The sequence below is a fragment of the Diadema antillarum genome, unplaced genomic scaffold (genome assembly GCF_040938485.1).
Source record: "Diadema antillarum isolate AM-2024a unplaced genomic scaffold, OU_Dant_1.0 seq00001454_RagTag, whole genome shotgun sequence".
Taxonomy (NCBI): Eukaryota; Metazoa; Echinodermata; class Echinoidea; order Diadematoida; family Diadematidae; genus Diadema; species Diadema antillarum.
Window position 1 is genome coordinate 947,512 of NW_027272200.1, and position 15,130 is coordinate 962,641.

At 37.3% G+C, this 15,130-nt stretch overlaps 1 protein-coding gene across 1 annotated transcript in view; it reads right to left on the bottom strand.

The window, feature by feature from the left end:
• Positions 1-10,061, bottom strand: part of LOC139709616 (protein wntless homolog) — an 81,413-nt gene extending 71,352 nt beyond the window's left edge. Inside the window, exon 1 of the mRNA XM_071621575.1 lies at positions 9,956-10,061. Within this exon, the coding sequence (XP_071477676.1) occupies positions 9,956-10,061 (106 nt within the window). The remainder of the gene's footprint in view (positions 1-9,955) is intronic.
• Positions 10,062-15,130: the final 5,069 nt, after the last annotated feature.

Genomic DNA, 15,130 nt, shown 5'->3' on the forward strand with positions numbered 1-15,130 from the left:
GTGTCTAATCAAGGAGGTTCGAGAGATGGAGTTTAATACAACTGACTATAATTATTCAATCAGCTGTCAGTTTTCTATGGATGGACAAAAGAATTCCACAGGTGCATTTGTGCCTTTGATGTTCGATGCTTGAAGCCGCCATCTTTCTGAGCAATCTGAAGATTCATTCTTAACGCTAACATAATATCGGGTATATGCTGCTCGTTTATATATCAAATGCAATGAAATTTCATATAAAACAAAAGTCAATTCCGTTCGAAAATATGTGCAAAAGTGTAAATCTGAGCTGTATTTTGTGAAAGTGTTTGAAATTTTACCCTCATGGAAAGCCGGTTTTATCACTTTTCTCCTTATTTCTGCCAAATGAAACTAATATGGTATCATCTTCAAGTATAGTTCTTTATAAATTAATATGTCAGATTAGCGTACAGACACGTACAGTCGAGTAATTTTGATATCTATATGTACTTCAGCAATATTTGAGCAATTTCTATTCGCGCACCCCCGTGCCTTTACCATTGTCTACCGCCCATCGTTTGTAAGTAGGGATAGCGAATTAAGTAATTACCATCACAAAGACATATCTTCCTTGGAAAGTGGCTGGTGATTATGCAATGAGACACAAGTCAATTGTCTTCGCATCTGAGCGGCAGATCCAGTTTGACACATACTTCTGTTCAAATATTTTTGAGTGGCGGCTTCGAGCATGGGATCAAAGCGAATAAGACTGTTGTGACTCCATCTCTCGAACCTCCTTGGTCTAATCAAACTGCTTGAGCTATACTGTACTGCTACTGCTTTGTTGCTAATGACCACAGTGCGATATTAAAACATAAGATTTAGGAGCTATACAGGTCTTCTACAACATATTTTTCTTTTCTTCAAAGCAATAATGCAACACCATAAAAAAATGAATACGTTGTACTTGAAAAAGTTATAAAAGAAACTGGGGGTGTTTCATAAAGCTGTTCTTTAAAGTTATGAATGACTTAAGAATGACTGGTGATAAGTTCTCATGTCCTGTACCTATCAGAATTTCAATAAATCAGCACAAGAACTGATCATCAGTCGTTCTTCAGTCGTTCGTAACTTTAAGAACAGCTTCATTAAACACCCCCAGTTCCCAAGTTATTTTTGCAGTCACAAACACACATAAAGCTTTTAAGCTTTGAATATCTTACACAATTTCAGACAGTGAGCTACATTAGAGGGATGAACTAAAAGAGCTGACCGTTCCTTTCTCCTAAACATGCACCAACATGCACTGATATTATCCTGAAATATTAAGGACCTCGAGAATCTATAGATCTGTAACTTAAAGAGATGGGATTCATATTATGATTTTGGCTAGAGTGTACTTGATAAACATCACAAGCTTGTATGTCCTGGTATGGAAGAGGCCAAAGGAGGCACCTGTCAAAAATGTACAAACTCAAAGAGATTTCAATCATAAAATTCTGTGTAGATCTTGATCTACATGTAGGAGAAATTGAAGCATGATGATCAAGCCAGAGATCACGATGTGTCCACTGTATTCTTCAGTGATTTGTAATATATACGGTAAAAGTTAGATTTCACTAATCTATTGTTCATTATTAGTTTGTACAGTACATTCATAAGAAACAAAAAAGTCCTTGCCAAATTCCTAAAGGGGAAATCCAGTCCAAATATAAGTTAGTCTGATAAGAAAGAGTAAAATATTACAAGTTCAACGGTAAAATTTTGATCGAAATCGGGTGAAAAATAAGGAGGGCAATTCCGGAGTTAGGTGGACATGACATGGATAAAAGAAATGTGCCTCTCTATCTTTCTCTTTAATCTAGGTATCAACTAATGCCATGGATGTTCACCTATCATTTAGGTCTTTCAAATTCAGTAGATTTTATTTTTCATATTTATTGATTTTGCGAGATCTAAAACCATCATTTAAAATGTACATGTGGGACTGGGGACGCTGAAATTCACTTAAATGCAAATTACAGTGGGTTCCTTTGAAATTTTTTCCTCAAAGTTTTGCTAAAGGGTAAAAGATGAATACATTTAAATACTTCAGAAGTCATGTGACATTTTGTCAATTACAAAAGGGTGAAATGACCTGCGGAATTACTCCGGACAAATGTAACGTTACTAACCGTAACGTTACTAACCATGCTTTGGGGGTCTAGCTAAGAAATTATTGGTCGAACTGCTAAAAAACATTGTGTGAACATCTGTCATGATGCAATGAAATTAATGCAACACTTTGTTTGAAGTAACTTGAATTTTTGCACACTTTTGTTACAAGACATTGATTTTTTTGTCATGTCCTTTTTTCGTAACGTTACTATTAACCAGCCCTTTAAGTTGCCATAGCAATTCTAATATTTCTTGGATTGTATTCATTTTTTTCTGTATCATAAACCTGGGAAGGATGAACATGTTTTTGACATAATTTTGACTTAAAATGAATAAATTGTAATTTAGTAGTAAAAACAAATATCTACATTTGTTCAAATGTAATGTTACTAACCGCGGAATTGCCCAGAAGTTATATATGACATCATGAAGTTTTGCCAATTTTTCAGGAAACAGTTCTTGAACGGTCAATATGAAATATGCAAATGGCAATGTGAGCATGTCATACCCTCACAACTTGCCATAGTTTGTACATAAAATTGTGGAATTTCCAATTTTTCATTCAAACGCAATTATGCCCGAGGCTCAAATCCTGATATATCTAACTGATCATTATTCTGAAGTTATTCAACCAGGAATAACATCATACTTTAGACTTCAATGACAGAAACATTGAATTTACGCCATTTTTTGTACACGATCAATGCAAAATTGTGAGGTGATGACATGGTCAACTCACTCATTTGCATATTCATATCCACTGTACAAGAACTGTTTTGCAAAAATAAGCAAAACTTCAAAATTTCATAACATCCTGATTTTTCATTCGATTACAGTCAAAATTTTACCATTGAATTCATAAGATTTTCCTCTTTTTTATCAGACCAACTTATTTTTGGACTGGATTTCCCCTTTAAACTTAAGGGGGCTAAACAAGTTTCCCTTGGCAATACACATATTTTCAAAATAAGTGAATCCATACATACCCGGTAGTCAAATAAAATTAACATACATATGAGCATGTTCATTACTTTTGAATATTGTATTTAAGCAAGATATTTTTGCAGCATGAACTTTTTGTGAATTGGGCCTGACAGTCTTTTATGCAGCGTGAAATTTCACGAATTGCCATTGGCAGTCAATGCATACAGTGTAGAAGAACTTTCACATCACAAGCAAACATTGCTGGTTTCACAGTACAGATGGACAGGTAATAGGTAACAAAATGATAAAAAAGGCTGAACTTCATAGCTCTAAAGAATTGCGATTTCTCACAGTCTAAGGTAAGCAATTGCAGTCTGCATAATAATTATACTGTAAGTACTGTAGGCTAGCTGCCAGTTCCACACATGCCTATATGCGGGGGAAAAAAACACACAAAAAAAAAATGAATGACTTCAGTTTTAATGGGTACAGACTTCCATGCATTCTTGCTCACTCATTCATCAGGTTTTAGCCCTGAGCAAAGACTAGCTGGATTGCATTAAGAAGTTTTTATGGTCTGAGTAAACAGTCCCTCTGCACTTTGAGGTTGGTGCTCCTGAAAAGGGGGGGGGGGGAAGAAAAAATCTTGACATTGATACAGCCCTCTAAAGTGGCTCCTTGCTGTGGAGAGTGGAGAGGGGAGACTGGGCCTACGTGTAGCTGGCGGTACATCAAAGGGTTATGGGTAGGGAAGGATAGCTGGGCATCTGGCTCTCTCCAGGCCCATTCACACGCAAGATTATCAGTTTACACAGTATAAATGGATCACGATGCAAAAATCAAGCTTATTCCCCACCGTTCACACATCTGCCCCCAAAAAATGAATAAAGAAATCACTTGACTGCAAGCCAAATCTGAAGTGCACATGCCCAAACGGTGATCAGAACATGATTTTGGTCACCAAGATCCAGGTTTTGCATGGTTGTAGTTGAACCACAGGATATGAAAAAAAAAAATCATTTTGTTTTGGCGTGCCATTGACATAGGCCTACAGCATGCAAGGCAACTTTTATTTTAAAAAAACCCAAAACCCAAAACTTAAGATGGACAGTCTTTTGGGTCACACTGTATCAAGATACAATATAGTTCATCATAATCATTTCGTTTTTAAATGTAATTTTTGGTGCATGTGTGAACAGGCTTACCGTGGTGTGGAATTTAGAACACAGGAAATCATGCTGAAGTATACAGAGCGCTTTGAAAGCTTTGCCTACTGCAATGAACTATAAAACCCATTCATCAATCCCAAGCAATCCCCAAATCCCCCACCCCCTTTTATGCCCCTCCAGAGTTTCACTAACTATAGAATACACATTAGATGAGATGTTTCATCTTAAAAAGTAATAGTATGTTTCACACTACTCGATGACTGCATGCTTCACATTACAGACAAAAATCAGCTGCACAGCACTGGCAGAGACTCCAACCCCAAGCACCTTCTGATCGGGAGATTCTCCCGCCTGAAGCCCCTAGCAAACGGGAGACTCCGAGTTGATGTGTGCGAAGTGCGAAGTTCCTAGGATTCTAGATGCTCTCTGGTGCTATCTAAGGCTTATTTTTTCAACATACAGTAGCAATAAGTAAGAAATCCTTTCCAACGGGAGACACAGAGCCAGGGCGGGAGAAATTAAATCTCAAACGGGAGAACGGGAGATTTTGTAAAAATGGGTTTTCGGCGGGAGATCTCCCGTCGAAAACAGGAGAGTTGGAGTCTCTGCACTGGTTGTGAGCATCATTTACATAATATTAAAAGTGTCACAGAACTTAGCTAGATCCAGAACAGATTCCAACAACACAATTTAGCAAAAATTTAATTACAGTCGGAAAAAAAATAATAGTAAAGTTACAACTGAAAATTATAAAATTTTGCAGGCCGTTATGAAATACCTGGTGACACTGTAAAAGTTTATTTGCATGTAATTTTTCTTGCCTGGTCGGGTAAGATGAGCTTTTGTGTATTTGTGACCGTGCACCTCAAAACGAACATAAAGTCGCACACACTGATTTTGCGTGAGTCTGACTGAAAATAAGTGAAATGGGTCAACCTAACCGAACTTGACTTTTTCATATTTTCTGAAAGAGCGGTTCTTCTTTTACATTATGCTAAAATTTGGTATCATAAAACGGGCAGAAAAGTATGTTTTTTTAGCAGTTTATCTCGAACATTTTTGGTAGAATAGTGTGATTAGGTGTGTCTTTAGAGTCCCTTTTTCATTTCTAAACTAGAAATGTCGCTATGGCGACTGGTATGCCTCCGCCGTAATGCATGATTCTCCTAATAGGTCTATAGTACATGTGGACATTGTGTGATTACATTTTCACAAAATTGGCAAAATATTAAAATGACATATTTGTCACAAATGTATCAAATGTTCACCTTCCTTGACCTATGTTCAATTGGATGAATAGGAGATCATGTATTTGGGGATTTAAGAACTTTAACTTCGACTTTGACCCTTTCATAAGTTTACACACTTGAGTAATTTTCAAGGTATGGAGAAAAAGTGCAATTTCTGTATTGAACAGTAAATTGTTATCATTTTCATCTGGCCTTTGATTCATAAGAGAATCACTGTCAGGCAGAACACACATAAATATATACTAAGTTTAAAGATAACTTGAGCCACTTCCGAGATACGGAAAAAAAGTAAGTTCAGCACTTTCACTTGCTCTTTGACCTTTTGACCTTTGACCGTCTTGGCAAAAAAAAAAATCCCTGAGAATCTCTAGTGGGTTGTACATGCATACATCAAGTTTTAAAAAAATAATCCTGCTGGCATTGCATAAATATAAGGAAAATAGTAACATTTTGAAGTATTGCCCTTGACCTTTGACCCCTGACCTTTGACCCCATGAACCCCAAATTCCCTAGATAACATATATATATATATATGCATATATGCATATACTTTGTTCCATAAAGATACCTTGAACAATTTCCAAGATACAGAGAAAAAAGTGAAATTTTAACATTTTACTTGACCTTTTGACCTTTGACCTTTTGACCTCATGGCCCCAAACTTTCACCAGAGAATCTTAATTGCGTAATACATTTATACACTAAGTTTCAAGAAAATATCTTCAGGCATTGCATAGATATGGGGGAAATAGTGAAATTTTACGCATTTGACCTTGACCTTTTGACCTTTGACCTTGAGCATGTGCAGCCAAAAGTTGATAGGCACAACTTCACCCCCTAATACACATACATGCCAAGTTTCATTAGGATACCTCAAAAGGTTTTGATAGTTACCCTGTCCACAAAATTCATTACGGACGGACGGAAGGACGGACGGAAGGACGGACGGACGGACAACCCGAAAACATAATGCCTCCGGCACCACTTCGTGGCGGAGGCATAAAAACCTTGTCCACACTCTTCACTTTCAACTCTAATAACTTTTGAAAAGATAGTGCTACTGCTTTGAAAGTTGGCATTAATTACGGACAGAATGTGTTAATGAGGCATGCGTAATTTCAGTTTAATCTGATAATCCCTTCATTGTTGTTACTCTGGTGGTTTACTTCCCTTTTTTTTTTTTTTGTCCCATTCATCGCACAGCCAGCACGGTTTGGTAAAGATTAAAGGACAAGTTCACCTTCATAAACATAAGGATTGAGAGAATGTAGCAATATTAGTAGAACACATCACTGAAAGTTTGAGGAGAATCAGACAATCCGTTCAAAAGTTATGAATTTTTTAAGTTTTTGTGCAGTACCCGCTGGATGAGAAGACTACTGCAGTGTATGAATAACTTAGATGTCACATGCGTACAACAATATAAGGAAAATATAAAGAGAATTTCACAAAATTCCATCTTTTGAAAAAAAGTACACATTCCCCTGACTCGTTACCGACAAATATTATGGGTAATATTATTCCCCCTCCCTTTAGAAAGAGGCAAGTCAAGTGCTCTTTTATTATGCGAAAAAAGTGAAAATATGTTGAATTTTCTTTTACATTTTCTTTATACTGTTGTACGCATGTGACTCACAAGCTGTAGTAGTCTCCTCATCCAGCGCTTCCAACACAAAAATTTAAAAAATTCATAACTTTTGCATCGATTGTCCAATTTTCCTCAAACTTTCCCTGATGTGTTCTACTAATATTGTTGCATTTTCTCAATCCTTATGTTTATGAAGGTGAACTTGTCCTTTAAGCGCTTGAATAGACACTGTACTTCAGAGCCTCTTTTCTCAGTTCACACTTTTCCTGAGTTTGTGCTTTCTTTCCAATATTTAGATAGGTTAGGAGAGTCCATTTGATTTGAGTTATATACATCATTTTAAAGCTTAAAGTCTACTCTTTCACAATATGGTCTTCACTGAAAATTCATGTCTGGCGACTTTTTGTTTGTTTTGAGGTGCAGGGTCACATTTGATCCCATGGAATCAAGACATTGTACTTTGAGGTGCATATGAACAAGCAAAAATATTTGTGCTTTTTTTTTTGCACTACTTTCTGGTTAAAAAAAAAAAATTCACACAGCAAAAATTTCCACTTTTACAGCTTAACAGACATTACAACAGTCACAATCACATGATACTAGTACACATTACTATTGAAGTTGCTTTATAGGGAAATGATGTCACTGCTACCAAAGTTTTGTAATGGCAAGCATACGTGTATGTTTATTACATTTTCTCTTTCCAACATTTCTGGCAAAAGAATAACCTCTTGACCACATGATGAATTGCTACAGAATTATAATGAGTAAATTGAAATTATGATACCTTAAAAGAGGAGTTTAGCTGGTAAATCACTGAAAAAAAAGTTTTGTCGAAGGAAGGTTTCATGATAAACACAAGAACTAAGTAACAAGAAGTTGAAGATTAGTTTCTTATAAATGTTATCAAACAAAAACATCAATATCAACCACAGTATGAGTGAAAAAAATATGATGAAAATTAAAATTGTCACATTGTAAGGATACATAGTCCAAATATATTTTGTGTTATCTTGAAAGAGCATTATAAAATAAATATTGATTTTGCTCACTTGCCAAACCAGGCATTAGGGCAAGTGTCCTGTGTATTTTAAAGGGCAAGTGCCATTGTCTTCAGTTGACTTGCATGATGGTGAGTTTTCATTGCCTCTGGCAAGTGCTTCTGTAATTCTCAGTATTGCCAATTTTATGCACAAAAAGCTTCTGCACATGCTGCAGAGCCCTGTCACCTAATTTATGCACTGCGGGATGGGATTCCTCATTATTGTCGCTTCCAGTTGTCTTGTGCATATCTTAGCTCCCATGCAATTCAATGCAATTTTTGTCTGCTTTTTTTTTTCCTGCTTTTTTTCTTCGGGTTTGAATTAAAAAAATTAGAGCTAGAAAAAGTTTAAAACTTCCAAATTTTACTAATTTGCAGTCACTAGAGTGATGGTTTCCAACTGCAAGGCTTCAATGTGCTGGATTAAGAGAGAACGTGACCTGAATGCATTTGCAGCTAAAACCGACCGTGCAAGTTTGTCCCCCGAGCTATCCCATAATGCATCTAAAGCGATGCTTGCCGCAAGGCACCCAGGTATTGGCGATCCCGAGAATTGAGTGTGTTGCACCCCGCCTGAGCTAAGAGGATTTCAAAAACATGTTGCTTTATAGTCACATGGCTGACATGTTTTCATAATGATTTTAATATCACCTACAAAAAAGGGCCTATCTCACCAAAGGAGATGTTGCCACGACTGATCAATCACTGTGTGTAGTGTGACTTGTGCAGCTTGAAAGACAAAAAATGGTTTGCGCTCTCACAAAGAAGGTTACTTCAGGGCGACGTCTGAGATGCGTACAAAAAAGTTGACAACTTATTCGAGTGGCAGTCCTGATGGGGAACATCGCTGCAATGTCTCTGAGACATCTTCTCAGTCATGGAGACATTCAGCGTACTCCGCGACGTCTCCACATTGTCGCCGGTACATTGTAGGTCACCATGGGTCTCTGCAACTTGGCCGCAACTACAGGAAATGTTGCAGAGACGTCGCTGCAAAAAGACTGGACACACGTGATCTTAACCCGTTGAGGACGGTTTGATTTTGCTACAACACACATTTCCCATAGACGCTTAATGCGCTTGCCCGAGTATACTCAGGACTCGCCCTCAACGGGTTAACCTGTATGCTGCACTGGAGAAGGTACTAGACCATCTAAATAACCTACCATTTCATTGGAAGCATAACATAAGCTAAGGTGCAAGCTAATGACCAGGTCAGGTGAAAGCAAGAGATGTGATTAGAGAATAGAACTAGACTACTCGTTCAACTGGAGTCTAGTGTCAACTGTCATGTTTCATATTCAAACATAAGAAAAAATATTCTACAAAATCAAAAGTTGTCTTGCATCAGCACCGCACCTGCTTGCCTACGCCTACAGGTGCTTGTTCATATCCTATAAATGGTATCATTATCAATTATCTCAGCATACTTCAAACACCACAAATCTGGAGTTTATATGCTAGCACATCGCTGTGTTTCTTGATTAAACTGTGATTGTGAATGATGATGATGTGGGCCCACCCAGACCAGCCCAGCCCAGTGTGCCATGCCTACAACACCATCGACATTGGATATTTTCCCTTCATACCAGTGCAACATTAAATTACTTTTGGTTACAAGAAGTTCAATTTTACGCGCGGTTAACCCTGTCGAGCGTGTAGTCAAATCAGTAATGAATAAACCGCCTACAGACAGGATAAACGCCGTCGGTAGTGCACTCCCGCAGAGAACGTGCACTAAAGTTAGAAACCATAGATCGAGAACCTGCTATACAACTGAACCCTGCCGTGTGCGGCTGGCACAATGCGACAGCAGCGGACTTCCAATGAACGTGGAGCCAGAGCTTCGGGGGCTGCACAAACTCACCGATCAGACCTCCCACGAGAAAACACACGATTTGCATCACCAACAGCACAGCTACGAGGACAAGAAGTTTCCTGTTGCTCAGGTTTTCGATTACGACGCCAGCCATGATGGTTACATAAGTGTCTTCCTCATAGATAATAACAAAATGGAGTGCTGACACAGTTCCGACCAACACGAATGTCACTTCAGGAATTTCAGAAATATTCGGTCCGCTGTGTATGTGGTCGCTGACTTCCGATACGGCCTTTGTTATTTCGAGTTTTCCAAGAATTGATGAAGCTGGGAGGATTATGCCCTCTACGTTGATAGGTAACGCAATCAGTAATCGGACAACGCGTGTGCATTTCAGATTTATGTCAAAATTGATTTTGACAAACAAGATCAGGGAGTGGGCAGGGAGATAGAGTTTGTTAAAAACGAAGAGAATTTCGGAGATTCAGTAGAATGGCAAGTAAACCAGGAAAATTGTAGAGTTTCTAAAAGTCTTCCGCGTTGCTTCACACTAAACAGTGATACTGAAGGGACTGCGGAAGGCAGGGGGATACGTAGCGGAACCCTTGCTTTGAAAACCTAGGTTTTTGTGTGTTTGAATGGGAATATAATTTTTCATAAGAAAAAAAAGTTGTTGTTACGTCAAGACTTAATTTGGCTTTTATCATTCCTCTAAGAATATTTACGCCGTAAGCCAATATTAAGAATAACTAAGTCCTTTTAAAAAGAATGAATGTTAGTCTCCTCGCAAGTCTCACGCTGACCCGACATACACATCATATTCTTTGCTATTCTTTTTTTTTAACCCGTTTCCTGCGAAATATTATCTCGGAGGAAAGGGATTGACATGAAAAAAAAATGAGGAAATATTATTCCTTACAGATTCGATACATAATATTTGACTCTACAATAATGTTCAATTTAAACAAACCAAAAGATGCTGAAAAGTTTAAGTTCTTCAAAAAGGTAAAGAAAAAAGAGTAAACTGTTTGCAAGTACGTACAATGAAGATCTTAAAGGAATAACCAGTACTCATTGTAAGGAATGCCAGTTTGTGAAAAAGAATCGCGAGATATTGGATATCTAAGACCGCATGTATTCATGTCTTTAAGTTCTCTCCATAACACCGCTCTAACATTAGTGTGAGCATGATCTTTAGTGTTACATTTCTAACTTTAAATGATAATGATGCTTTACTTGATGATAGTTTGATGGGCAGTGGGATAGAACCTGAAAAAAAAAATGATTGACTGTTGAACAAGAACCACGACAAAAGCAGCGCGTTAGTTTTTCTATCGAAACATTATTAAGAAATGTTTTAGGCAAATATTCCGTAAAATTTAAAGTCCCTTAAATAAAGTATCTCTTCACCAACTATACTGTAAAGAAATAGTATATTACACTTTCCTTTCATACGCAACTCTTTATTATAAAATGCGTTCATCTCAACCCCACCCCCCCCCCCAAAAAGGGATACTTTAAAATCTAAGATGGGAGTACTTCACGTGACAGGGGAGTAAAGCGGCAAATCATTCAACTTAATAGGATGATTATGTTGACTGAGGAAAAATTTTAATAATAATGATGCGCACTTACTTCAAGGTCTAAAAAATGTTATCTCTGCATTACCATGGAAACGTCGGATATTGACTGAAGACCGTTCGGAATTAAGATATAATTTTCAAAGTTCTTAACAGCATTCTTTTTTTGGGGGGGGGATCCTCTGTAATGGATCTATTCTTCATTGTGTATTGAATTAATTGATGCGCAGATTCAAGAAGGACTGTATTGTGTGTGTGTGTGTGTGTGTGTGTGTGTGTGTGTGTGTGTGTGTGTGTGTGTGTGGGTGGGTGGGTGGGTGTGTGTGTTTTAATGAAAATCATATTGAAGTTATACAGCAAAGTACGTTATGAATTATAGAATTTCAGTATTTCTACCAAAAGAATTAGCTGGCTTTATACACACTTATTATTCCAAAATCATGAAAGTCATGCAGACGCGAGGGTAATAATGTTAAAAGACAAGGCCCACTAAGAAGTATGATCAAGAAGATATCATGTAATCAGTAACACTATGTATCAAAAGACAGCTGAGATGAGTAAAGAAGCATTAATGACAAGGGTTTGCTTGGTAAAAAAGAAAGACAGAGGGATGCAGTATAGAATTTTCAGAGCAAACAGAAAACTCAGGTCAGAAATGCCCACAAACGTGTTCTTGAAAAACAAAACTATGTAAACAACAAAAGATGAAAAAAAGCTTTACGTACTTTGAAATCATGATACCTCTTACAAGAACTGTCATGATTAACCATGATATTTAATACAGTCATTTTTACGAATAATTTACTTTGTCGGGGGAAGTATACCGTACAGATGTCAAATTGTAATAGCATAATAACATTAAAAAAAAATCAAAAGCAAGACTTAGAATGCTTCGACAGGAATGCCACAAGAAACGTCCAGAATAATGCCCTTGTATTTAATTCTTTTATCAGTTAAAAGGAGGCTCATCTTGGTCAAGATTTTATTGTTGATTAACAACGGAACATTTTTTGACGTTACTATTTTGTTGTTTCATAGTGCACAAATTACACACACAAAAGAAACAGAACGCTGTAAACTATCCGATGCCAGCGATGTGAATGCAAATCGCAGTAGATACAAAAAAATATGATCGAAAGAAAAATACTTTCACTCACTTGTCAAACATGAATATTCTTCGCTGGCCTGGATGTGCTCTCTTTTCCATTAAACAAAAAAGTTCTCACAGCTACGTTCGAAGTTGTGCCAACTAAGTATCGATAATTACCTCTCGACAACGTTTGCTCCCACTGGCCGCTGCAAGACTTCTCAGACCTCTCCCTCTCCGGTGGTGAAAGGAGATTACCGCCCTCTTGTGTTCAAACATAACCTTCACAGTGGCTGTCCGTTTGTAGCTATGGGGCCTAACATCACTGATCTCATAAAGTAGGCCTACTGCAGCTTGACGGACTTACGTTTTATGATAATACAAAACTTTTTTTTATAAGACCAAAGAAATCGAATTAAATCAAATTAAATTATGTTTCTACCAAGAGTAGTAGTATCATGTACACACAACGCCCGCGCGCGCGCGCGCGCGCACACACACACACACACACACTCACAATGAAAAAAAAAAAACAAGCCCTACGTATTTTTTAAATCTCTTCCGACGAAAGATTTTCGTGAATGGATGCTAAAATATGCACAACATTCCTGGTTCGACCAGTCGAGAGCAGTATTAATTATTCGTTTCATGCAAAATGAGCTCATCAATACGTGAGTTCAACTTTGCTTTGTTTTCTTGAAGGGGAAGGGGTCTCTCAGAGCATGGTAGGTTTTGATTTGCACACAGTAATATCAAATTATTTATACTGCACAACAAATTGAACGCAACTCTAGATAACTATACAGAATTTGTAAAGGAAAAAAAACTCTTGGTACTAAGAGATAAGATTTGCCGCTTTTAAATTGAATTTGTTTAATACTTAACATTACCTTTATCATTACTATGATCATTATTATGACTATGATTGTCATTGTTTTCATCATCATAATATTGTTATGTGAAAACGTGCGATTAATAAACATAATATTGATAATGTGTTTGGGTGCAACATTCGTAAAACATTACTTGAGACACCCCACTGGTCTGTGCGTGATTTATGCAGCTATTTTCTGATACTATACTACAAAGTCATGAAATGGAAATACTTTTAAGGTAGATTGTTATTATTAATAGTCGAACTATCTCAAAAACGCAATGGCAAGACTTTATTTGCAGCAGTATTTAAAGGAGAACTGTAGATGACACAATGGTAAGAAAAGAAATTTTATTTCCTTTGACTATATTTGAAGTTCCTGTTGTACCAAGTCGTATAAAACAACCGAATCGGCAGCCGATTCACAAGAAAAGAGTTTTTGTAAACCCTCATAATGTTGTAGATGTACTCTTAGAGACTTTCAGCTCTATCTTACTAGCTGATGGTCATCACTAGATGGCAGCAAACAGAGATAAAATCTGTGAGCCATAAAGACATTCAATGTTGGGTTAAACTAGCTCATCATGGCCCTGATAGTCAAAGTGGTACTAACGCCGTTTTTCGTCGTAACCAACCTGTCGTTCGCTCACTGGCAAAATCAGAGCCCTCTTAGAGGGCTCTGGGCAAAATTCGTGTGTGGCGCCATCTATCGCATTTCATTAGACAGTGCACTTTCTCGAAATAGTGAGCAATACAGGTCTCGGAATACAAGGGCAGACGTTCCATATCCGACGTTTCGAATAGAAATAGACGATAAAACAAAAATGCATACATAATCATTACAAATAATGCTGCTATTATATAATTGTAAGTCGTACTGTAACAAAAAAAAAAATACATGACAGTGATGATTTAAAAAATGTGAGCTTATTTCCAAGGGTAGCTATGCTGTTCAGCTATACTCTCGCAAAGGTCGCTGCAGATTTGACCCAACATTGTCAGTTATCCCGAACACCATGGTTAAGAGGGACATGGTGGCAAAATTCGAACCATAGTCAAGTTGGCTTTATCTAATTTGCATATTCCATTGTGGCTGGGGCTGGTATCACTGTTTTGATAAGGAAGCAGTTTAAACTTTGAAGTCATTTCTAATTTCATGTCTGATGTGAAACTTATGGGCCTACCGTTATATAATTATTTTGGTTTTACTGTACTCAATCCCTTATGACTACATCAATTAAAAGAACAAACTCAACTCCGCATTTTCAAGGAAATGTAACTCCACTGGGAAAAATTGGTATTTGAAATTTGCCTCAACAGTTACTATCCAGATTTCTCTAAACGGTTACATATGCAGGAAAAGTATTTTTGTGTTTCTGTTTGTGTTACGTTATCAAAACCTATAGAAAGTCTTTTAACTTAGCAAAGATGTCTCCCCGCATGTGTTGGAATAAGATAATAAGTTATTTGTTGTTGTTATTTGTCTGTTTGTTTTCAGGGTGTTTAACTCATCGTCTCCGAGATAATTATGTCAACCCATTTCTACGGCCTAAACAAAGGACTGCGCGTCATATCCGTTACCACGTAATCAATAATAATTGTTTCATCCCCAAAATAATGTTACAGTGTAGATTGTACAAGACTTGAAGACTCAAAGAGACTTGTAGTTACACCCTGTGCAA